Source organism: Lepidochelys kempii, chromosome 10 (genome assembly GCF_965140285.1).
Source record: "Lepidochelys kempii isolate rLepKem1 chromosome 10, rLepKem1.hap1, whole genome shotgun sequence".
Taxonomy (NCBI): domain Eukaryota; kingdom Metazoa; phylum Chordata; order Testudines; family Cheloniidae; genus Lepidochelys; species Lepidochelys kempii.
Window position 1 is genome coordinate 9209006 of NC_136389.1, and position 24693 is coordinate 9233698.

Consider the following 24693-nt stretch of genomic DNA (forward strand, 5'->3'; position numbering starts at 1 on the left):
TTTTAGTTTAAAAATTAAATGCCCTCTCATTTAGAGGCCTCCGTTCAATAGCAAAGGTCCACCAGTATTTACGGAGCAAGTTTTGCTTCCCTGTATCTGGATTGTTTGAAACTCACATAGTGGTGTAAGCCACGGTAGTGATTTTCATTCTTCTTTGACTTGTCTAGCCATAGTGTTTTGATATGCGTTAGTGGAAATTAAAAATTATAAAACCACCCATCAAACTGAATTTGTAAAAACTTGCTTGGGAAAATAAGTGTTCTAAGTAGTCTGCAATCCAAAGCATTTCCTGTTCTGCATGCTTATCAAGCCTGTGAGCTCTACTTCCAAGCTGAACTAGAACAGATTTGAGAATTATTCCTAGCTGACTGGGGATGGGGTAAAAGGGAAGGAATAAAACAAAATTTCAGAGAAAATAGTACCACTTTTTTATTATTATTTCAAGCTACTAAGCGTACAAATGTTGTACACAGAAAACGCTTCATACTTTTGGGAGACCAAAAGAAAGAATTACTGTTCATTTGCGGAGGTGTGAAATGATATAAATGTTGTTTCAGAGTAATATATATAAATGTTGTTGGAATACTTATTTGTGTGATCGATCCAAAGACTCTGTACATTTTGACAGAACAGCTTCACTGTAGTAATCCGCATACCAAGAAAAAACAAAATGGCCTACTTGTTTCCTGGAATTTTTCTGCATTCACGCAGTTGTCAATCAGCAATTAATTGTTAAATAAGGCTGTTATGCTTTCAGATGCCTGAGTGGTGCTCCTTTTATGGTTGTAGCAATGGAAAGAATCATGTTGGAAGTCCCACACCTGGTCTTGAGTCTGATTTTTCTTTTTAGGACTATGGAGTCTAGATGTAGGAGGCTGGAAAAAGTGGTCCAGGGAATCAGTAGGTACTTTATTGCAAGACTTTTGGCCAGCATGACTCGTCCAGAGAACCAGAAGCTGATACCTGTCAGTTTTATAGGTATTCATTAGTTCTATATAGCAGCAGTGAAAAAAGGCAGTTCTGGTCAGATTGCACTCTTCCTCAGTTTGGCAATCCTGTAAGCAAGAGCAGAGGTGCTCTAGAGCTATCTGTCTGCAGACTTCAGAAGGTACCCTAACTGCTATGTTCATAACCATAAGGGATAGAAACTTAATTTTTTAAATGTAAGCTTTGACTTTGCAGAAATTGATAGTCACTAGGACAATTTCCTACTTACTTCAGGTGAACAGTTTTGACACGACATTTAGAACCCCTCTTTGTTGTCTTGGTAGAATACTATTTAATTTATCTTTTCCGACTACGTCCTTCAAATATTGATTATTTTTTTACATGTGCAAAGTGCTCTACAAAGATCTCACTAGTTCACATTCAGGACAATGCATCAAATTTCTACCATTCTGCAGTAGTTTAGAATAGCTTGTGCTTTTTTTTTAAACACCATATTATTTCATTTTGAAGTGTTCTTTGTGTGTTCCTAATAAGGAGTGGAACAATGTTTTCATACTTTTTGAATGTGGTATACGGAAGTTTAAATTTTTATCGGTTGTGTACTGAATTCTGCCTGATTTGGCTCTTTTCATCCTTTCAGTTTTAGTGTTACATGTTCTAAGTAGGTGTGTCCTTTGTTTTAGATGTTTGGGTTAGAAATCAGACATTTGGGGTATGAGAACTATGAATATGACATGAACTGAAGCAGTAGGTTAGGATTGAATATCTTGGACTGTTCTGTGGAAAAGAACAATTTAAAATTATTCTGTTGCTAGTGTAATTTTTAAAATGATTGAGTATGTATAGTAAAGCTGTCATAACAAGTGCAAGTACATTAAATAGGTTGAAAGTATAATGAGGAAACCCATCTTTCTGAGAGTCTCTATACTCTGCATTGCAGCAGTCTAGTAGCAGTCACTGCCTCCAGGGATGTAGCATGAACTTTATGTTGATGGTTTTGTAATTCTGTTTCTCTCTCTAATTTGAACTGTTCATTGGGACTGTTTTAATGGAGTATTGTGGAGGTAAATGAAATATCTAGTTAGAGGAATGTTAAAATCAAACCCAAGCAAATACTTTCCTCCATATTTAATTTAATTTGAACTAGAATATTAGCATTGTATATGTTAACCATCCATGTGAAATATAATATGCTTACTTGTTCAGTCAGTTTAAAAAAATCCTTCGTTTTCTACTGAACAGGTTTTCTCAATTAACTTCTAAAAATTATTAATTATAAGGTTTTAGTTCAAATCTTAGCATGGTTTGACTCTGTTAAATTTATTTCCCATGGAAAACGCATCAAAATTAATATTATGTAATCTCTGAAAATATTGCATCTTCTCTTTGGACCCAAAAGTCCCATATTTTTGCAGGGTGGGGAGCAGCTTTGGTATATTTTCATTGGAGCTACATTGCAATTATTTATCACCTTCCAGATGAGCATTTCAAAGTAGTACTGGAATTAAAATTTGTTCATTCATTGGACACTGATTTTGGATGTAAGAACAATTTACTAATAGCAGTAACACTAGAAATTTCTCAATTTTATGTCTTTAAGATCTCAATCCTAATACTACATTAAAGCAGTAGTTGTCTCTTCAGGTTCTCATTCATTGTAGATATAGATTTGATTGAGGTCAGTTAAATTGGTGGTATCCTGTTAGTACAGAAGTGTGATCTCAGCTGCCAAGCTGTATCCAGAAAGTCATAATATTTTAATAATTATGCATATGGAAAAGTAAGCTAATAAACTAGCTTTGCAATGAAAATAATTATGGCATAGGTTGAAAAGTTTTAGCTAGAAAGCTTTGACTATAACACTATAAAAATCTATTGCTTTCATCCTGAACTGGATTGTCATTTTGTTCTTTTTGGTTTGCAGTCAGTCCTTAGGTAAAAAAATTTCTAGCATCTTTTGATGGAAAGTTTAGGCAGTGACACTTATCCTTCTCCATCTGCTTCTAAGAGGATTCTTCTTGTCTTTCCAGATTCCATTCCAGTATGTAGCCTAATAGCTTTAAGCGGCTTTTCACGGTTGGCTCAGTGAGGATAAGGACAACCTAATGCTTGTGGTCCAAGGGCTTACTGTGTTTCTCAGATGCCAGGGAATTGTCATGTCCTGCAGAGCATGAGCTGAAAACAAACTTAAATATTTAACATAGTTATGTGGTACAGGATACAGATTGGAATCATTTTGTATCCATGTTGTAAATTATGCTTGAGTTCACTAAACTCACAAGCAGGTTGTGAGCAGAATAATAAGGATAAATATTTTATGCATACAAGAGACATAGTTTGCTTGTATCAATTCTGTAAGGTTCATAGACAGTGGGATGATATTGATCAATCTTCTAAAATGAGAGGTGAGCAGGGATCTTTGTAACTGCGAACATGGAAAATATGATCTGCTTCTTACTCTGAAAACATTTCTCTTATTCCCATTGTATCTCAGTTGGTAGATTTGGTGTAACCAGTTTTTGTTTTGTTGTTCAGCCCTGGTGACTGCCAGTAGTGCTATGCTGTACAAACAGGGACTATTGATCACATTTGAAGTCATTAACTTGGCTGTTTAAATAGATGCTGTCCTATATAATTAGCGGAACAAGAGAGTAACACTGGCTGATACAACTTTATTCTAAATAAAAGCTTTCTTTTCATAACGTCTTAATTTGATGCCATTCAGATATTTTTCTTGTTTTGTATATTTAGCTTGCACAAGAACTAGGTTTTTAAAAAATTATTAAAATAAACAAAATATATTTAAAATCGAGGATAATAATTTTGTAAATGTAAGTGAAGAGTGGTATCAATATGATGTGAGACTGCAAAGCCTTTGATGCTAATTGTAAAATCATGCTTGGAGGAAATGGTTACCAGGGTGTTTTGTGAGGTAAATGACTAGTTCATCTCATGCTGCCAGACAATTTCTTCGGTAGACTAATGAAAATATTTGGGGAGGAATGGCTTATCTCTCTCTGGCTCCAACTGCTTAGAGTACTCTGTACAAAATGTTTCAGCTTGCCGCCTCCTGCCCATAGTACCTTGTTTACACACAATTTACCTTTCACCTCTCCTTAGCTGAAAGGAATGAACATCTTAGCAGTTCTGAATTGTTATACTCCAATGGAGAAAAGAGGCAAGATATAATAGGTGCAAGCTGTTTTTTCAGTGGCTCTATATCTTTGTGGTATGCCTGTCAGTCTTCTGTATAATTTGTATTTCCTAGGTGATGCTTAGCACAACTGAATGTGAAGGTCAGCTACACAGTGTTTTGTGGTACACATGCTGGATTCCTTGAATATATATTACAAATGAGAGCTAGATATGCGTTAGTGTAGTGTGAACAGCATTGGAACAGAATAGTGGTAATCTCATTAATATGTGTACAGTATGTGCCTGCAGACAGTCTAGTGTTCCTGAGTCACATTGTTGCTAGTCTCTCGAGAGTCTGCAAATTCAGCAGTAGGATGCATGCTTATTGACCCACATTTCCTCAGGCACAGAAAAAGTCACGTGTGTCTTCCACACCAGGAAATGCATCTCATTTACTGTTTGGAAACCAGACAAGCATTGATGTACAGTAACTTGGTTCATCAAGCATTTATATGACTCCAACCAAAGTGCTTTCAGGGATTTACTCTTTGTATGACTGATATGTGATTTAGATAGACCAGGGGTTCTCAAATTTCATTGCACCGCAACCCCCTTCTGACAACAAAAATTACTATAGGACCCCAGGAGAGGGACCAAAGCCTGAGCCTGCCCAAGCCCCATCACCTCAGGTGGAGGGGGCAAAGCCAAAGCCCCGCTGCCTTAGGCCGGGAGGCTAAAGCCCAACATCTTCAGCACCAGACAGGGGGCCTCTAACCTTAGCCCTGCTGCCCAGGGCTGAAGTCCTTGGACTTGGGTTTGAGCTTTGGTCCCGGGCCCCAGCAAGTCTAAGGCAGCCCTGGCAACCCCATTAAAATGGGGTTGTGACCCACAAATCACTGAGATAGACTATAGAGAGTATATGTGTATGCTTCCTTTAATTTTTGTCTATCAAGAAAACACAAATCTCTATGTGCACACTACTGCCTTATTCTTACAATAGCCAAGTAAAAAATTGCTTACCTCTAAATCAAGTGTTTTAATTGTTTACCAGATATTAGAAATTTTTATATTAATCCAATGAAAATGGTATTATATAGGGGTATTTCCTATGACAGGTTAGCTGCTGTTATCTAATAGAGAACAGTGATTTTTATATTAGGATTAATAGACTCTGCAAAAGGATCAGGAATTGGGGGATGAATGAGAAATTTGATTTAAAAGAAATACTATAGACAACTTGTTCCATACTTTCTATGCATTTTCAGCTCTAAGCAAGAAGGCTTTAGTGGTGATCTTTAGAGAACTATAGGTGTCCAAATAGTAATGGGAATAAGAGTTTTAAGCTCTTTGTGCCAAACTACAGTAATTTGGACCGATAAATGGAGGGAATGTACGATAGTTTGGGGATGTATAATAGTTTGAGTATGTATAAATCTCAGAATTTGACAGTTGAAACTTTGTAATGATTCAATTACGAGTAATATTTTAATCGAGAGACTTCTTATATTCAAAATCAAAGTTGTTGCCAAGAATCTCATGTTGTTTGATGTCTTGTTGCAGAAAATTTCTGTTCGCTACCTCCAAGACTTGAGAAATAAATTGCTCCCTAATGCTAAAACTTCCAAACTTGAGTTCCTAAAATCAAACACCTAACTCCGTATTTAGGTGCTTAGGTAATAGGTCTGATTTACCAAAAAACAAAACAAAAACTTGGTGCCTCTAGTTTCTGTTGAAATAGGTGGGAGTTATCAATGCACTTCTGAAAATCAGAGCAATTACTTAAAAATAGATTTTGGTGTGCAACTTTAGACACTTAAGTTTTTGGAAAATATAGGCCTTAGTCTTCAGATTTGGCTGTGCATTTTTATTAATCTTCTGGGAATGGCTTAAGAAAATTATGCCTTGTTTTCTACTTCTGATAGAAATAATGTGGCTATCAAGGATTATTAATAAAAACCAAAATTGATTGATAGATGTTTGACCGCTAATCTGATACTTTAGGTGTTCTGTCTGGTGCCAGTGTATAGAATCGGTGGAGTTTTACTGTTTAGGTCTGTCTCTGTCTAGCTGCCATGGCAATGTGACTATAGAGCAGTTTCACACTTCCTGGGTCCAGTATTAAATGGGTTTCACTGTGTCCATTGCACAAATGGCTAAACTATGTGCAGCCACAGTTGGAAGGGTCCTGGAGGGAACAGTGATTGATATTGGTTTTCAAACACAGCCTCATTCGAGATGTAGACATGGTCAAATGTGGGTAATGAATGAAAATGGCTTTCTCCATTTTTAGTACTTATTTTCCTATAGGAAGGAATCCAAATGGTGTTTAGAATGACTTTAGGGTGTTTATGCTGCAATAGCTTCATGTGGCAGGCTCACTTTGTTTGGGTGAGTGTTTTAGAAAGGACTACATTGAAGAGAAGGCAGTATATCTGTGCTAAGAAGCTGATCTTTCAGTATCAGCAGGGATTGAAACTGTTCATCAGGATCTCATGTATAGTAACTAGCTGTGCATCAAAAAATGGGTAATCTAAAATCTTTAGAATTATAGATAAATCTTTTAAACTAATCTAGCTGATAGGCAAATCTTGCACGTGAAGGTCTTAAATGTGAATGTCATTAATACCTTGATACGGTCCTAGATAAAATCTAAGACTTTATTAGTGATCTGCGGGAATTCTTTCAAATGACACATGACACAACTGTCAACTTAAAATAAATATAACAGGGATTCAAGGCCGGTCACTCATATAGTTGTGAAATGAAGTTATATTCATGGGAAATAACTAAAACTGTATCAAGTATGTGTATTTTCTCCATATTGAAAACTAACAGTACCCCTGTCTAGCTGCTAGTATCTGAGCAGTATCAGTGCCTTGATGCCCGGCTGTGTGACACTGTACCTGGAAAAAATATTGGTGGGGCGGTGGAAGAGAAATGCTTTGAAGAACTTGCAAGCACCGGGACATTATTCTCAGCGTTCTATGTTAGTATGCAGATTTTAGGTTCCTTTAGGATTCTTCAGTGATACTGGATTACCAGATAGCATCAGCTGCCAAAAATAATTTCTTCTATTGGCCAGGAAGCCATGCCCCATCCTTTGGATGTGTGGTCATCCACACATTTGTTACCCTTGGCTTGAGTATGGCAACACACTGTACCAAGGAAGGAAAATGACACTGATGAAAAAAGTCCACCTGGTTCAACTAATGGCTGTCCATCTGCTAAGTAGCCCAGATCAATATGAACACCTCATCCTAGTCTTTTGGACACTCTTAGCTCCCCACTGAATACTGGGTTTAATGTCCTGATCTTGATATTTATAGCCTTCAATGGGCTGGGGCTTGGTTACCTCAAAAATTGTCGCCCTTGTTGTCATGCTTACCCAGACAGCTGTATCTATCAGGAACAATGGAACTGTTGATAACAAGGGTGAAATTTGTGGAAGCAGGGAACAGAGTTGCCTTGGCAGTGGGGCCCAGAGCTTTGGAATTCTCTCTATCACAAGGATTGATATAAGTAGTCTTACTAAATTTAGATGGAAATGTAAAAGCCATCTTTTCGCCATAGGTTTCTTACTAAAATATAAATGTGAAAGCCAGGTATATGCTCTAGGAAATAGGGGAAAATCCCAGACCACTGGTTGCTTACGGTACTCAATATCAAAATGGAGGCTGCAGTATTAATACCTATATACAATAGTAAGTAAAAGCAAAATAAATCCTATAGGTTTAAAAAAAGGAGAACATGGAATGTGGACTTCTTGAAAAGTACTTCAGTATGTATTTATTAAGAGGCCGCTCCAGTAGTAATGTCAGATTAATTTAAGAGACTTTGATTTTATAATTTTACTTTAAAGAATAACCCTTAGTTCCAGTAATTAGTTGATGTAAGATTAACTGCTGGAGATGTAAAATACTGGTTTATGTTTCATGTTTAGACGTATTCAAAATCTGGCCTTAAAGTTTTTGTGTCTGATATTTTACAGAGTGAAGTTTCCTTCTTTCTTAAATTGATGTCTTGTACTGGAAATCCTTCATTTGAACGTATTTAGTGATTTAAAAGAATTTAGGGAAAAGGGGGTGCTAGGGTGCTGTGGTTATGATGGTTATAGAAGTACCTTGGATAGTATTAGTTGCCATCAAAAGAATTGGTTGTAATTGAAAGTTGGAATATCCCTGTTGGTTCCAGGTCATTAATTGAATCTACAAGAGTGTGTGTTGGTTTCAGTCTATTTAAATAGCAGATCTCCCCTGGACTTTCACTTGCTGTTGGGTCAGTTTACTCCTCTCTTACCTTATAATGAAAAGGAGTACTTGTGGCACCTTAGAGACTAAACAATTTATTTGAGCATAAGCTTTCGTGAGCTACAGCTCACTTCATCGGGTGCATACTGTGGAACAAGTACTCCTTTTCTTTCTACTTTATAATGGTATCTTTTAGCAGAATTAAGTTTACTGTTTGCTTCCCCCAGTTAAAAAGCTTTTTTCTTTCTGGTGGCTCTTGATTCCATCATCCGAAGTGATGTGTAGTTTCAGCAGAAGCCAATTGCTAGCCACCTTTACACAGTGCATTACATAGCAGCTTTTGTTAGATCTGCTCAGCTGAGTGCCAAGCTTTGACTGAAGTCATGCCTGTATTTTTACTTTAAGACCATGTTCCATGCAAGTTGTTTAACTGAAATCTTTCAAAGTGATACATTTAAACTCTCATGGGATGAACTAGCAGTTTGCATAGTTTACAGCTTACAGATGGCTTAACTGCATACATTTTTAAAATAACATTGTTTGTTTTTAAGCTCTTGCAAACATTCCTGTTGAGCGTTTGATGAAAACCAGACACTAATCTGTACCAAAAAAAGTATTGTCTATAAAAATTCCAGATAGGCTTATTTTCATTTAAATACTTTTGCTCTTGTATTGGTTCAACATAAGAGACCCTGATTTTTTTGTTGTCTTCCATTTATTTGAAAAATAAAATTTAATTTCACATAATTGATTTTTAATATATATGGAATTCTGAATCATATCCTTGTCTCTTTTTTGGTACGATCTTTACGTAAATTAAATAGCATCTAAAATTGGAAGTAGTCTTTGATATAGTCTATGTGAAGGGCTATAAATCCCAAGCATTATTTGGCTGAGATGCAAAATGCTTTTTTATGAAGATTTCAGGATTGAAATGGCAAATAAATGCTTGCCATTTGGATGGATGTTTTAGAGCTTTGACCATTTGGGAATACTATAATGTCACTGTTGGGCTTTTGTCTTGTTATATTTAAATAAACTTTCTCAACAGCTTCAATGCAGAGGCTTCTGCTTTCCACTGTAGGACACTTGAAGCCTATGACCAGTCAGGTTTTTGCTATATTTTTACTGATGAGATAATTTATTTGGCGCTTAACTGTGTGTGTGTGTGTGTGTGTGTGTAAACAGGGTCAAAGATAATACTTGGTTAATAAGTATAATAGCTAACCATGTTTTGCCCTTGCCAGAGTTATATAAGCTGGCATGTGGTTCTCTTTTTGTCACCATTTCAAATGTGTTTTGCTCTGTGGACAATATATATAGCCGTCCAAGTTTTCCCAGTATACAAGGGACAAAGAAAGATGTTTCTTTGTAAGGACTCTCAAACTTGGTTGACACATGGATATTTGTTTTAAAAAAAAAAAAAGAGAGAGAGAGAGCAGCTGTGTGCACATAACTCGACCCTTGTCATTTGTGTTTCACGCATTGGTCACAAAAACATAATTATACTAGTAGAGTGGCTGGCTGAGCCCTTCGCTTTCAAAAGGGAGAACAGAGAGCGTATCTGGTAAAAGAGCAAGATCCAAAATGGTGCATTTTAAAACTAGTATGTAGGTTTTCAGAAGACCATTACATATTTGAATTAGCACCCAAATGATCTGCTACACACAAGTTTTATAAAAATATATATTTTAAAGAAAATCAGTTTTTGAGAAATTTGAAGAGCTTTCAAACTTGTGAAAGAAGAGGTTGAATATTATCTTAAATTCATTATACCAGTAAATAGCTATCTAAATCATCTGAGTATTCTGTAAACACTTTTCTGCTAAATATGTACAAAGGAATTCCAAAGTAATTTTGGAAGAAAGCTTTTTGGATATTCACTTGGTTCTTTTCCTATTTCTCATGTCCTTAGAAAGTTACTCATTTATGTTTTGCATGAATTTCACTGTACAGTTGTGTTTGTAACCATTCATAAGTGGATGAGTAGTTTAAGGCTAGAGTTTGTATTTGTGGAATGTTTGATTTCCTGGAAAATTAAAGGGGGGGGGAGTCCAGGCCCCCATCTATATATCTAGTAATTAAGAATGTTTTTGCCTAAATATTCTTGTGGGTTTGATGTGTTACTAAATGAATGCTGTCTGCAGTTGGCAGCCCTTTTGTTTAGGTGGTTCTGTACTCTGCCAAAAATCTTAAATAATTTGAATGAATACTGATAACATTAACAGATGGGTAATTAAAGCACATTCATATAACATATCTAAGTGACTATTTCCATAATTTTTTTTAAAGAAACAAATAGTCCTGCCTTCCTAATATTAAAAGTTAGTACAAACTGATAAATGGCCTTTGCATCATTCTTAGCGTTGTTCCTTCGTATTCCACACACGTACAGGATCCCAATGTCATTTAAAGATGTAGCTTCAGTCTTTTCATAAATAGGAAAGAACTACATTTAAAGGTTGAACCTAAAGACAATTTTAATAGCTAAAATCGGTACCTGTATTGTGTTCCGATCTCAAATTTTGTATTGAATTAACCATTCACTGTCGCACCTATGATATTTGTAAAAATCAAATGCATATTGGTGAAGTTATGATTAAAGATGCTGTTGTCAGATGCTTGCTTTTTGGAATATTATTTGTTTTGCTGTTCAGCAAAGGCTGGGACTATGGTATAACGTTAAGATATGGGGCAAGAGTCAGAACTCTTGAGTTTGATTACCAGCTCTACCTCAGACTTGCTGTGTGCGCTTGGTATTTTCATGCTTTAAGAATGTTTTTAGTGCTTGGATAACAGAAACAGCTAATTTTAAAACTTCATCATGGGCTTATTTCTCAAAGGTTTTGATGTTATTTCAAGAAAATTGTGTTGCATATGTGCAACACTTGACCTTCCAACAAATTTTTTAATTTTATGGCAATGGTGGGGAGCTGTGCACGTCAATATCTGTTTCAGAGAATGATCAGATATGTGCGAAACATTCAGATAAACATTGCTAGTCAGAGTATTTTTTTTTAAATTGAGTGGAAATGAATATAATTTTATGGTTTTAAGAAATAAAACTCCCAAGAAATCCAAAATTGTGGTTACCATAGCAACTGTAACTTGGATGTATTGTTTCTACATCAGGGCATAAAATTAACAGCATAAACAGAAATATGCTGCATATATGGAAGGGAATATTACTACAGCTTTTGTTGGAATTGTAGCTTTGAATTTCCTGATTTTTGTTTAAATTCTCAGCTATGAAGTTGCGTTTTATTTTCTGAACTTTATTCCCTGTGTATACATCACGTAAAAATAAAAAATTCTAACCAGTCTCTTAGTTGTCCACTTCTCAAAATACATATTGTATCCAGACTGTGACAGAAGACAATGGTGTAATTGGAGCATAATGTATTCTCAAATAGTTGAAAGATAATTTGTGGGCATTTCATAAAGAATTCACTTGGTCAGATTTGTTGGAAACATTTGTTAGAAAAGAGGGAAGAAAAATTTGACTGACTTTGTTTTCACTTTTGTTGTGGTTCTGGTGGATATGTTACTTAGGAAAAGATTGAGAATAGTATACCGTGCAGTGGGAATATGTGGCTGTATTCCCCTGAAATGTCAAAGGAGGCAGAATAGTCCAATGAATATGGCACTGAACTGGGAATTGGGAGATCTGGGGACAGTTCCCCGCTCTGCCATTTACCCATCTGTAAAATTGGAATACTGATAAGACTGAAAAGTGCTTTGAGATCTGTGGCTAAAAATCACTATTAAAGATCTAAATTGTCTTCATTTGTTTTGTGAGGCTGGGAGATAGTTAAGGGGGGAACATATAGGTAAAAAGGTGACTGAATAAAAGGAGTAGGTATTGGGTAGGAATTGAGTATAGAGGCTAAATGAGTGCGGCTGGTGAACAGGAATCAAAGGAAACTCCTACTTTCAAAAACTGATCTGCTTCCAGGAGAGGGAGCAGTGGCTGCACTAACAAGGCACTTCTGACTTCTTGAATTTCTGTTACAGAAATAGTAATTGTGCAGTGGGAGTGGGTGGGTTCTTGGCACAGAGGTGGAGGGGAGGACACAGGGTGAGAGTGGCTATGTTGTGTTGGGGCACAGGAGGATCATTCATTAAGTGATACAATAGCTAGAATTGAGGGCATTTAAATAAATATTTAGGTTAGTAGATAAGTTGGATCGGGCACTAATTATGGGTGGGTAACGAGGGGGACAGATGGGGAAGTTAATATTAAAAAAAAAAAAAAAAAAATTCCGTACCTGCTAATATCTCCTGACAAAATTAAATGTGCGTATGTTTGAATAAATAAAATTTGATTTAATTCAACACCAATTAATCTTCTTCTTTCCCACATAATTAATTCTAGAACTCTTTAACATGCCCCCCAATTTATTCTCTATTCCCCATTTCTGTAATTCGCCACATATGCACAAAGGCCTAATTCTGTTCCCCTGCACACATTCGTCCCCTAATTCCTTCTGTAAATTCCTGCACGATTCTGCTCAGAACTCTAATCTCAGTCCTCACGAATCAGCACTGCCCCCACCATTTAGCCCTATATTTTTCGCTCGTGTGTGTGAGGACAGTAAAGGTTAAAATATTTCCAAAAGCTTGGAAAGCTAGCCATCTCTCCCACATGTCCAACCCCCTGCTCAAAGCAGGACCAATCCCCAGTTTTTGCCCCAGATCCCTAAATGGCCCCCTCAAGGATTGAACTCTCAACCCTGGGTTTAGCAGGCTAATGCTCAAACCACTGAGCTATCCTTCCCCCCAATTGCTAGCTATCGCTTAATAAAAATGACTCGCTCTAGGTGTGTGGTTTTTGAATCTCTCTTCAGAGGTGCCTACTGTTTGTAGATGGATATGTAGTGAGTTTCAACCCAGAAAAAAAAACATACTTTGAACCCCACTGCAGCCCACATAAAAAGGCTGCATAAAAAGACCTAAATATCTTAAATCTAGTAACTCTTCCTTTGGCAGTTAATTAAGAGAGAACTTCTTAGGAATGTAAAGGATAATGTATTGATTCAGTCCTGTAGCCCAGTTGAGTTCTAGTTTTAGTTAAGATGGAGTGAAATGTCAGGATAGGCTTGTATTTCCACTGAAGCCTGTTCTTTGCTGACTAGCGAACTGTCGTCATTATAATACTATTCTCCATCATTAATGCAGGTCAGTCATGTGATGTTTGCAAAATATTCAGATTAGTTATTACATGGACATCTGTACAGGCTTTCAGTTTGCCTCTGGTCTCTGGGTTTTAAATATCAGAGATCCAAGTATGTGATTTCTGAAAAGTTAAATACACACCACCCTCTGAAATCTTTCAGACCCTGAAGTGCAAAGTTGACTGAATTGTAAAAAAAAATTATTTCTGTGTCTCTCTACATTGGGAGCATTTTGCTGATATAACTATACTGGCGAAGTGCTCCTAGTGTGGATGCAGCATGTACTGGCAAAAGCACAGTTTTGCCAGTATAACTGTATACATGAGGGGCTTTTGCTGATGCAGTTACGTTGGTCATAGCTTGTCTCACCCTCACCAACATAGCTGTGCCAACAAAAACTTATAGTATACACCTGACCTCAGACACACTGGGGGCTTTCTACACATGGAACTCTGCAGCCATGCTGCTGTAGCACGTAGTGAAGGCGCTGCCTACGCCAGTGGGAGAGCTTCTCCAATCTGTGTAGGTATTCCACTTCACCGAGAGGTGGTAGCTATGTTGACGGGAAAAGCCCTCCCATCAACATAGTGCTGTCTACATCCGAATTTCAGTTGGTATAACTGTGTCACTCAGGGTAGTAGATTTTCCACGCCCGCTAAACAACGTAGTTATACCATAAGTTTGTAATGTAGACCACATCTAAACGTAAACTAAATTGCAGCCCGATGTCCTTGTGTGGTATACAGTAATATTCATTACAATGTGTCAGTTATTTTGCATCTAGGACTTCCCGTTTTTCACTTTTACTCCTCTCTTCCCATAAGGAAACTTTCCAAGTAGTCATTTATAAATAAGAATTAAAAAACTTAACAGCATTAAAGATTTTAGAGCTTAAATAGATATGACCTGTTAAAGTTCCTACTCTGTGCTAACTAACTTGACCTATGATTAGGGAGGGAAAGTCAAGACTGGTGTCAGATGTGTCAGTATTTTCCAAGTCAAAATCTTTTCTGCACCCTTATGTCCGCCAATCTGGATTAATGCCTCTGACTGAGAATGCAGAGGGTTAAACACCTCTTGGAATGCAGTAATTGAAAGTGCATTTATACAAACAAAGATAATTAATTATAATACCTGATAAAAGCACAAAGATGACCAAAACCTAGCTCTGCAGACATCTTTCAATAAGACCTCCCTTCTTTCTGCACGGGAAGAGGTGACCATTCTCAGAGGACTTGTCTTCACTGCAAAGTTAACTCAAGTAGTTCAAGTGTTGCTCCTAATTAGAATCCCATCCACACCCAAAAAGCCCTGACTTGAGTGCAGTGCTCCTTTTAACTCAAGTTGACTGGCCTGAGAAGGGGTATTGGCTAAAACTCAAGTGAACACAACTTGTCAACTTCTAACACAACCACTCTGTAGTCTGGGTACAGGTTAGTGCCTCTGGTGTGCTTCTAGTCCTGCAGTATCTTCCCACAATTCCTTCCATGTGCCCAGAAAGGATGGACAAGTTCTCCTACAATGCAGTGGCAAAGAGTTCAAAGTACCTCTGCTTAAAACACCACCGGTATGCTAACGTATTGCGCACTATTTGGCTTATGTAAACCCTTCTGGTGCACACTAAAAGTTCCATAGTGTGCTTTAACATAACGCTGTTTGAAACAGCACTACATTAAAAGCACACGAAGGAACATTACAGTGAGATTACTCATTACAGTATATACAAAAGAGAGAGGCCTAACTCCTCTATTTTTTGGCATCTACGTAAAACTCAAATTGCAAGAAATAAGCCCCAAAGAATAGAAGCCCTAAGTATAACAACAGTGTGGACGCAGAAGCTCAAGTATTATTTCTCATTGGGGCCACTCCCACTTGAGCTCACCAATTAAAGAGGAGTAACTTGAACAGATAACTTGAGTTAACTCTGCAGTAAAGTCATACCCAGAATGAGCACTGACGCTGAGGAAAAGACATTTTCCATACTTGCTGCCAAATATGGTTCCACAGTAGTGCTTTACAAATCTGGCTCATGTGGTCTTTGAATCTGCTACTAGAATTGGCAGGTAGTTCCACAAACCCTTAAAAAAATATTACAATCTGGATGTAAAGGCTACCTTTGGGATGGAAAGCAGCAGTCATTTAAAAATGCTTCTCAATTCTACGCAACAGTTCAGGACAGAATGTGAAGAAAACTATATCCTGTTGAAACAAGGTGACGGGAAGCTATTTGGAAGGCATAATGTAAATGACCAGCATGCCAGGGTTAACACCCCCAATATTTTTGCAGCAAATGCAGTGAGGTTTTTATGTTTACAAGTGGTATATAGCGCTCTGGCAGTACAATGCCCATGGCTAGACTACCATAGTGCACCCTGCCAGAAGAGTTTCACTGGCGGTAGTGCACTTTAAGAAAAAGTCTGGCATAAACACAGCCTGGAGGAGGAAAGCCATCTCCTCAATCACCAGCTCCACTTCCTGTTGCAGTCCCCTATCAAGTGCCTTTGTCACCTCTTTGTTTACTTGGATTTAAAAATCTGAGTTTTGTAAGTGAACCCATTGATAGGGCAGTTAAAAGCATTTTTGCTTCAGTGAGTTTAGTGCACAAATAGTGGAATGAAGCCAGGGGCACAGCTTAGGGATGGTGGCTACTGAGACTGCTTCATAAAGGTGTTTTTGGAGTATTGACTGTTTTGTGGCAGGAATTTTGTGTTACTAGAGTGAATAATAGCTTTAACTAAAATTGAGGGTTTTACAGACTGCAGTACTAAAATTGGCAGTAACACTCTACTACAGTAGACCAAAAGCTAGTGGCAAAGAAAAAACATTAAACAGAGAATCTAATTTTTCAGTAGTCAGGAGCTGCAGTGGCTTTTATTCAGGAGCTCTGCAGAAGGAATCTGCAAGAAACCCCCACAAAACTTGGGTCAGTCTGAAAATATTTAACAATGAGATTGAGTATAGGATTTAACTTGTATATTGGGAAATTTTCCCTTACTTCTCCAATAAGCTTTCATATTGATGGTGAGAAGTGGGGTGAGAGGCTGAACAACTCCATACTTTAAAGGGATTTTGTTAATTAGAAATTTCAACTAACAGTTTAACATTTCTGACTCTAATTTTTCCTATATTCACTTTTTTCTGTTTATTTCTTCCTTTTTTCTCAAATCAACCCCAGCAGTAGAAGAAAATTAAATTTTGCTCTAAGTGCTCACGTAGTAACTGACTCTGATTCTGTAATGCTATTTTATTTCAAATTGTGTCATCAGTGTTCTTATGAGTACAATGCTTCACAGACCTGCAGATATTTCATTTTTTGTTCAGGGGGGAGGGGGAGGGAAATGGTTATGGAAGAAGATCCTGTGATCTAGTGCTCAATTTAAAAAGACACTTATGATAATTGTATTAAAAAAAATCTTTACCTGTTGCTACAAAGGATGTAAAAGCTAATGGTTTATTTTTGCAGTTAATTCAAGTTGAATAGCAAGCTAATCTGAACAGTTTCATTTGGTTGTACATTTTATGAATTTAATGCAGTGTTGTTTTCAGTCATATTTGCTCTTTGACAGCCTCTTACTCCACTTCCTAGTTGAAGGCAGATGCTGGTGGCATTGCTCCTAGGAAGCTGAAAGGGTCTCAGCAGAGGTGTGCCAAGATCGTTTTTCCCACACTCTTGTTACAACTACCTCCTAAGTCTAGCTTAGCCAAGGTGAAGATGCCTGTGTCTGACCCCACGTTCCTAAGGCTGATTTTTGTGTAGGATGGGAACCCGTTAGCTGTAGGATGGGGAAGAATGAGGAGAGCTGTTGATAGGTAGAGTGATGGCATAAGCATTATACAAGCATCCTGCTATTTGTGTCCAGAAGTCTCATCCTGACAGAGAGGAGACCTTCTCAACAAGTGGTTAGTGATACATGAATTGAACACTGGTTTACAGCTAGCCGCCTTTCTCTCACACACTCACTTAAGTAACACTTAAATATTTTGAAGATATTAAAGTTAATATTTGACAGTCAGTGGTTATGCTTCCTAGCCTGATATAGAAGTTTAATGAATATTGGACAACTCCTTTGAACTGAGACTGGATACTGAAAAGCTCTTATTGAACAGTAGAATTAAGATTGGAGTCTTGAACAGAAGAGGACCTTATAGAAGTGGAGATAGACCAAAGTCTTTCCTTCCCTTACGTCACTTCACTTCTGCTTTCTCTGCTATTCTTTTCTGTAGAATTGGGAAGAGGCAAATAATGTCTGATTTGTGGACCTTCAAGAAGGTCATGGATAATTGGATGCTTTTTTGGCTGTGTTCCCTTGGATGGGGTCTTGTCTTATATCTAGGGCAAAAAGATATTGTATTGAAGATTCCTTGAGCGCTTTTGCTTTTTTCCCTTCCTCTTTTATCTTATTTTATTACATGTAAAAATACCTTTGAATACAAGAATTGAATTTGCTGGCAGATTGAGGTGGAGAAAGCTAGGGTTCAGTAGGAGGGTAGGTTCAAAAATTCTACAAAACTGTTACTGGTACAGTACAGTAACAGCTGCTCGAAAAGCTATGACCAACAATCTGAATGGGTGGCCATGAGGCAAGAGAAGTCACTTTTGGGTTTGTAAATATAAAATACAGAGAGCACTTTCTGCATTGGGAAGTTCAGCAAAACTGGCACACTTTGAAAGATACTGAACTCGGTCTTTGTCATATTAAACAATTCGTGCCAAAAGTTCATAAAGACCAAGTTTCCTTTTATTTTTTTTTTTTTTGGTATGAGGTCAGCATTGAGGTATGAGGGTAAAGGCAATAGGGGATTAATTTAACTGCCTCTGTACATGAGTGCATGCAGAGACTACACTGATTCAAGATTTTGAGGGCAAGAAGAAAGCAGTGTTCATATTTAACTAGGTCAGTTTTAAGTTAAGATCAAAATTGAGAATTTTTGGTGTCTAATCAATATGGGTGTTGAAGATATTTTTATAAAAGGATTTTAGATACATTAATCTGTTTTTGTTTTGCAGTATTATGTGCCAAGAATCTTGCAAAAAAAGATTTCTTCAGTAAGTATAACTGACAGATTTCTGATACTGTATAAATAGCTTTATGGTATTGTTCTCACACTTGTATTTTTAAACTATAAATTATTATTGTCCTAACTCCTATGCATGTCTAACTCTCTCACAGAGAAACAGGGATAACTTCCACATTTGCCAGTAGCATTGGATTACTATTTAGGTTCATATGATGTAGACAGGCAGCCTAGATACAAGACTGGAGCGGGCAGAGGGGCAATAATTCTAGTCCTGACTCTACCACTGATGTCACTTACCTCTGTTTCAGAGTAACAGCCCTGTTAGTCTGTATTCTCAAAAAGAAAAGGAGTACTTGTGGCACCTTAGAGACTAACCAATTTATTTGAGCATAAGCTTTCGTGAGCTACAGCTCACTTCATCGGATGCATACTGTGGAAACTGCAGAAGACATTATATACACAGAGACCATGAAACAATACCTCCTCCCACCCCACTCTCCTGCTGGTAATAGCTTATCTAAAGTGATCACTCTCCTTACAATGTGTATGATAATCAAGTTGGGGGGGGGCAGAGGGTGAGAGAACCTGGATTTGTGCTGGAAATGGCCCAACTTGATTATCGTACACATTGTAAGGAGAGTGATCACTTTAGATAAGCTATTACCAGCGGGAGAGTGGGGTGGGAGGAGGTATTGTTTCATGGTCTCTGTGTATATAATGTCTTCTGCAGTTTCCACAGTATGCATCCGATGAAGTGAGCTGTAGCTCACGAAAGCTTATGCTCAAATAAATTGGTTAGTCTCTAAGGTGCCACAAGTACTCCTTTTCTACTTACCTCTGTGTCTATGTAAAAGAGGCGTGATACTGACCTCAAAAGAGATGGTAACACTTAATGTTTGTAAAGCACTCTGAGCTTATAAAATACCATACAAGTGCTGGAGCCTAAACATCATACCAAGAAGTGCATAGAAATGCATAGATACTAATGAAGGTATTTGTTTAAATGAAATACTGTTTTAATTTAAGCAGTATTTAATGTTTTTTCCCCTAAAGAATTTCAAAATTTGCTACTGGTTAGAATTATGTTAAGCAAATCTGTGTCATAAAAAAATCTTTTTTTACATCCGATGAAGTGAGCTGTAGCTCACAAAAGCTTATGCTCAAATAAATTTGTTAGTCTCTAAGGTGTCACAAGTACTCCTTTTCTTTTTCAGAAAAGAATTTTAGGATAACTAAATTTTCCTTACAAGAATGTTAAAAACTCATGGCAGAATTGGGATAAAAAGGAAAACTGAACAGGAAAAAAAAAGTACAAAGGTCAAATTATGGTCAATGCTTTATTGGCCCTATATAAAATTACAAAAAGGTAACTTGCTGAAACTGAAACTTGTGATTGTTTTTTTTCTTTCAGTTGCTAATGCATTAAAAATGTCTCTCTCTCTCTCTCTCTCTCTCATTATTAATTTGACGCTGTGATTCTAATTGTACCTTTTCCCCCTCCATAGGACTTCCTGATCCATTTGCAAAAATAGTAGTAGACGGATCAGGTCAGTGCCATTCAACTGACACTGTGAAGAACACGTTAGACCCCAAGTGGAACCAGCATTATGATCTGTGAGTTACTTATTCTGTAAAACCATTGCAGGAATCTATCTGGAAAGTAAAACACAAGTGTAAGCAAGCTTCCTTTTCCCCCCTCTGTTAGCAAGAAGAGCCACACTTCCTGAGGAAGCTTGACTTTATAATAACTTGTGGTTCTTAAAATATTCCTGGTGGGTTTTCTTTTTCTTTATGGACACTTTAAAAAAAAATTAGGCATGATTTTAAAGCATCAAGGTGTTTCAAACACAGCATGAAAGCTTTGACTCTAAGCTTGGCTAGGTTCCTGCATCAAAGTTATTTCCATTCTCCTTGTTGCAGTGATTAAAATGTTTTCAAAATAATAAACATAAATCTATAAGAAATAAGTTTGGCATGTAATGAATTCATGTCTCATAACTTTTAATGAGGTTGTCTGTAATTAACCAGAGCTGTAACATTAACATGCTGTGCAAAGTTACAGCACTCTAATTAATGCCGTAGCAAGATTAAGTGTTTCTGTATTTATGATAAAGCGACATGACTAAAATATATCAGAATTCAATCGAGATGGAGCAAAGTGAAAATACTGTAGAATAATAGAACAAGCTTGAATTAATCTGTTCTTCTAAATATATATTTTTCTAGATATGTTGGGAAAACAGATTCTATAACCATCAGTGTATGGAATCACAAGAAAATACACAAGAAACAGGGAGCTGGCTTCCTGGGGTGTGTCCGTCTCCTTTCCAATGCCATCAGCAGACTAAAAGATACTGGATGTTAGTATATTTTTTTTACATGCATTTTAAAAAATGTATTTTGCAAAAGTCCTTGGTGGTATATATTTGAGTTGTGAATATTAACTTCAGTTCAATATTTGCTTGGGTTGAGTTTTTTTAATTGTTCGTTTGCAGACCAGCGTTTGGATCTATGCAAATTAAACCCCACAGATACTGATGCAGTACGAGGCCAAATAGTGGGTAAGAACATTCCTGTCTGTATAAAAAGAAGCAGTTATAGTTCACACTTACAACTCCTCGGATTAAAACAAGATTCAGATGGTTGCTAAAAGGGAAAACTTGCCTAAAAAAAAAAAAAATCTTTCAAATGTCATTTCCTGAAGTCACTTATTGCTTCAATCCCCTTTGTGTTCCTTATACTAATATTAATTAGATGTCCTGGTTACTGAAAATGAACAGGGACTAGGTTAGATCATTTGAAATTTGTTTAATCATTATCTAAATTGCTTTCTTCCAACTGGTAATTGTAAGCGTAAATGGTATGAATAAGTGGGAATGGACGATTTTGGTGGTGGTTCTAATACAGCTACTTAGGGTAAACTTCCTATATGGAAAACCAATTGTACATGTAGGCCAAGGTGATATATAACAGGAATTCATTGGTATTATCAACCCTAAAGGAAGATATTGAGATATAAACATTTTGCAGAACACCATTTTTAAGGCACTTTCCTGAGAATACCACCTGATAGAGAATTGTTGTTTTGACATTGTGGTAGTGTGCTTGCCTAACCATCTTAGTGACAGGTTTCAGAGTAACAGCCGTGTTAGTCTGTATCCGCAAAAAGAAAAGGAGTACTTGTGGCACCTTAGAGACTAACCAATTTATTTGAGCATAAGCTTTCGTGAGCTACAGCTCACTTCATCGGATGCATGCCGTGGAAACATGCCGTGGAAACATCGGCATGCATCCGATGAAGTGAGCTGTAGCTCACGAAAGCTCATGCTCAAATAAATTGGTTAGTCTCTAAGGTGCCACAAGTACTCCATCTCTTAGTGTAAGCTGATCTGTAACTTGGGGTACTTAAAAATGAAGGAAGTTTGTCTAATCAGTTGTTGTTGTTTTTCTTGCTCTGTTCGGAGCATTTAGCCCAAATTTTACTCTATTGTTTTGTTTTTTAAATATTTTGAACTATGCCTTCAACTTAAAAATACAATCAAATCCCCTTTCTTTTCCCGACTCCTCTTCACTGGAGGCAATGTAATTGGCAAAAATTGTAATTCTCCATTGTGGTGACATCTAGTGGTGAATAAAGTTCTAGTTCCAGGCTTCCTTGACTCGGTACTCACAGAAGAGATGTAGAACCTTCGTGAATGCTGATAAATAAAAATCATCCGTATTATAAACAAAAGTAAATGCTAGCTTGGATTATTCATAGGGAAGACTCAGCCTAGCTTTTGGAGCTGTGATGCTAGTAGTTTGCATTTGGGAAATCAGGATACTACCTCTTTCTTAATCAAGAACACTTATTAAAATATTGATTAGTGCAGATGTGAAGTATTGATAAAATGATGCACTCTTGGAATGGCAGGATTTGTCTTCAATATTTCTTTTTCTATTTCAGTCAGTTTACAGACACGGGACAGAATAGGCTCAGGAGGTTCTGTGGTAGATTGTAGAGGGCTGTTGGAGAACGAAGGGTAAGTGTCACATCTGATTCTGCTGAGTATTTAGTTTCACTTAATTCCATTCATGGTATTTTTGTTCATGCTATGTGTTATGCTTTGGAAAAATAAAATCGGGAATTCTTGTGAATAGTAATGCAGCCAAATTAACTAAGAAATGGTCCTGAGATATAATATCTCTGGACCATTTCTTTATAAATTTGTGTGTATTGCTAATCACACAATTTAATTATATATTTATACATACTTGTGTGTGCAAGCACATAAACATATACTGAATGAAATTTGTGTGTGTGTGTATAGAGTGTACACACTATATATAAACATAAATATAAATTCAATATGTGTGCACACATTGAATGAATGAAATATATAATTATTTAAAGTAAGGTATAGTATGTGTCATAGAAGTTGCAGTTCATTCAAATCAAATAATGGAGAGGAAAAAAATTAGCCATTTTTGTATACAAACCTTTGTGTTAATTTTGTGAGCGTCCCTGCTTTCAGAACGGTTTATGAAGATTCTGGACCTGGAAGGCCACTCAGCTGTTTCATGGAGGAACCAGCACCATATACAGATACTACTGGTGCTGCTGGTGGAGGGAATTGTAGGTTTGTGGAATCCCCTAGTCAAGATCAGAGGCTTCAGGCACAGCGACTTCGAAACCCTGAAGTCAGAGGTCATGTACAAACACCTCAGAATAGACCACATGGTCATCAGTCACCTGACCTACCTGAAGGTTACGGTAAGTGTTTCCGGAACTGTACATTTGCTGAAGTCTTTTAGAGAGCTTTATGTCTAAACTTAATTTCAATATAAAATACATGCTTTACTTGTTAGTACAGGCAATATCTGTATGTCTGTAATGGTCTGTATTTAGGAACACGAGATAAGCAGTACAGATATAAACTGAAGAATGGCTGCTTAGAAAACAGCTCCTGCAAGAGACACCTAGCGCTGATCGTAAACTAAACATGAGTTTGTAGTGTGATGCTGTTGCAGAAAAGCTAATGCTAAATTTGAATGTTTATGCATGGAGAGTGCATTTAAAACCCTCTTAAACTAGAGTAGCAGTGCTATTTTGCTTTCCCTGTGACCATATTTTGTACAGGGTTGAGGCCCATAGTTTAGGAAAGAGCGAGAAAAACTACAGGAAAATATAAAGGCAACAAAGAAACAAGAATCAGAGGATAAGGTGAGAGGGAGAATTAAATCTTATCTAGGAAAAAAGACGACACCAGATTTGGGAGTAAGGCAATTATCTAGTTTATTTTAAGATAGTAGTATAATCAACACATTATAAAAGAAGAGAATTAGTTCAAGGCATCGTGATCTGAACTTAAGATATTAGAAATATTAAGAGCAGTTGGATAGTGAAACATACTAATGAGTCCAAAGTGCAAGAGATCAGACTGGATGGCTTAAGTTATCTATTCTCTCCCTGATTATGTTGTAAAAGAATATGCTTATAGCTTTAAGAAACTGCTTATAGATTTTTAAGAATTTATAATTTAGAATAATTAAGGAATATTTTCCCTCCTTTATGTAGAACAAAGGACAACGGTACAGGGACAGGTTTATTTTTTGCACACACAGACTGGAGTTAGTACGTGGCATGACCCCAGGATACCAAGGTATGTATTCATAGCTACACAAAGTCAGTTATTTTCATCTTATGGCAGTCAGCTGAATCATGAAGTGCTGATATGAAGTGATTCCTACTCTGAGAGACAGCAGAATAAGGAATCATCATAGATTTCTTTATTGACTTCAATTCAATCCCCTCAGGATACTTATTTGCTTATTAATTACAAATTAACTACCAGCGACTTTTAAATCAAGTAAAAACTTCATGTAACCTTTACTGAAGTCACACTGATAAAACATTGATTTGACTTCATCCTTTTAATAAAGTTGCAAATTGCTTTGTTGAATATGACCTAAAATTTTTCTGAAATTGAGAGCAGTTTGAGTGCTCAACTGAGAAAAGCTAAATTCTGCTGGCTTTAGACTACTGATAACTTCTGACTCCTGAATGGTTGGTTGATGTCTTCAATTATAGTATGGCTCACCTTTTGTGCAGCTGAAGCAGAAATATTTTGCCAATTCTACACTCTAGAGACTTGAAAAATTACTTTTAAAGAACTATTTAAAATTCGCTT

General features: G+C 36.9%; 1 protein-coding gene across 5 annotated transcripts in view; it reads left to right on the forward strand.

The window, feature by feature from the left end:
• The window catches only part of SMURF1 (SMAD specific E3 ubiquitin protein ligase 1), a 59132-nt gene that overhangs the window by 13080 nt on the left and 21359 nt on the right, over window positions 1-24693 (forward strand). For 2 of the 5 annotated variants that reach the window (XM_073361899.2, XM_073361900.2), the window contains exons 2-9: window positions 18513-18551; window positions 19738-19889; window positions 20029-20137; window positions 20750-20883; window positions 21019-21084; window positions 22470-22545; window positions 23038-23276; window positions 24081-24165. In XM_073361899.2, coding sequence (XP_073218000.1) covers window positions 19775-19889; window positions 20029-20137; window positions 20750-20883; window positions 21019-21084; window positions 22470-22545; window positions 23038-23276; window positions 24081-24165 — 824 coding nt within the window. In that variant the 5' untranslated portion in view covers window positions 18513-18551; window positions 19738-19774. The remainder of the gene's footprint in view (window positions 1-18512; window positions 18552-19737; window positions 19890-20028; window positions 20138-20749; window positions 20884-21018; window positions 21085-22469; window positions 22546-23037; window positions 23277-24080; window positions 24166-24693) is intronic. The other 3 variants (XM_073361901.2, XM_073361902.2, XM_073361903.2) reach the window with 2 other exon arrangements.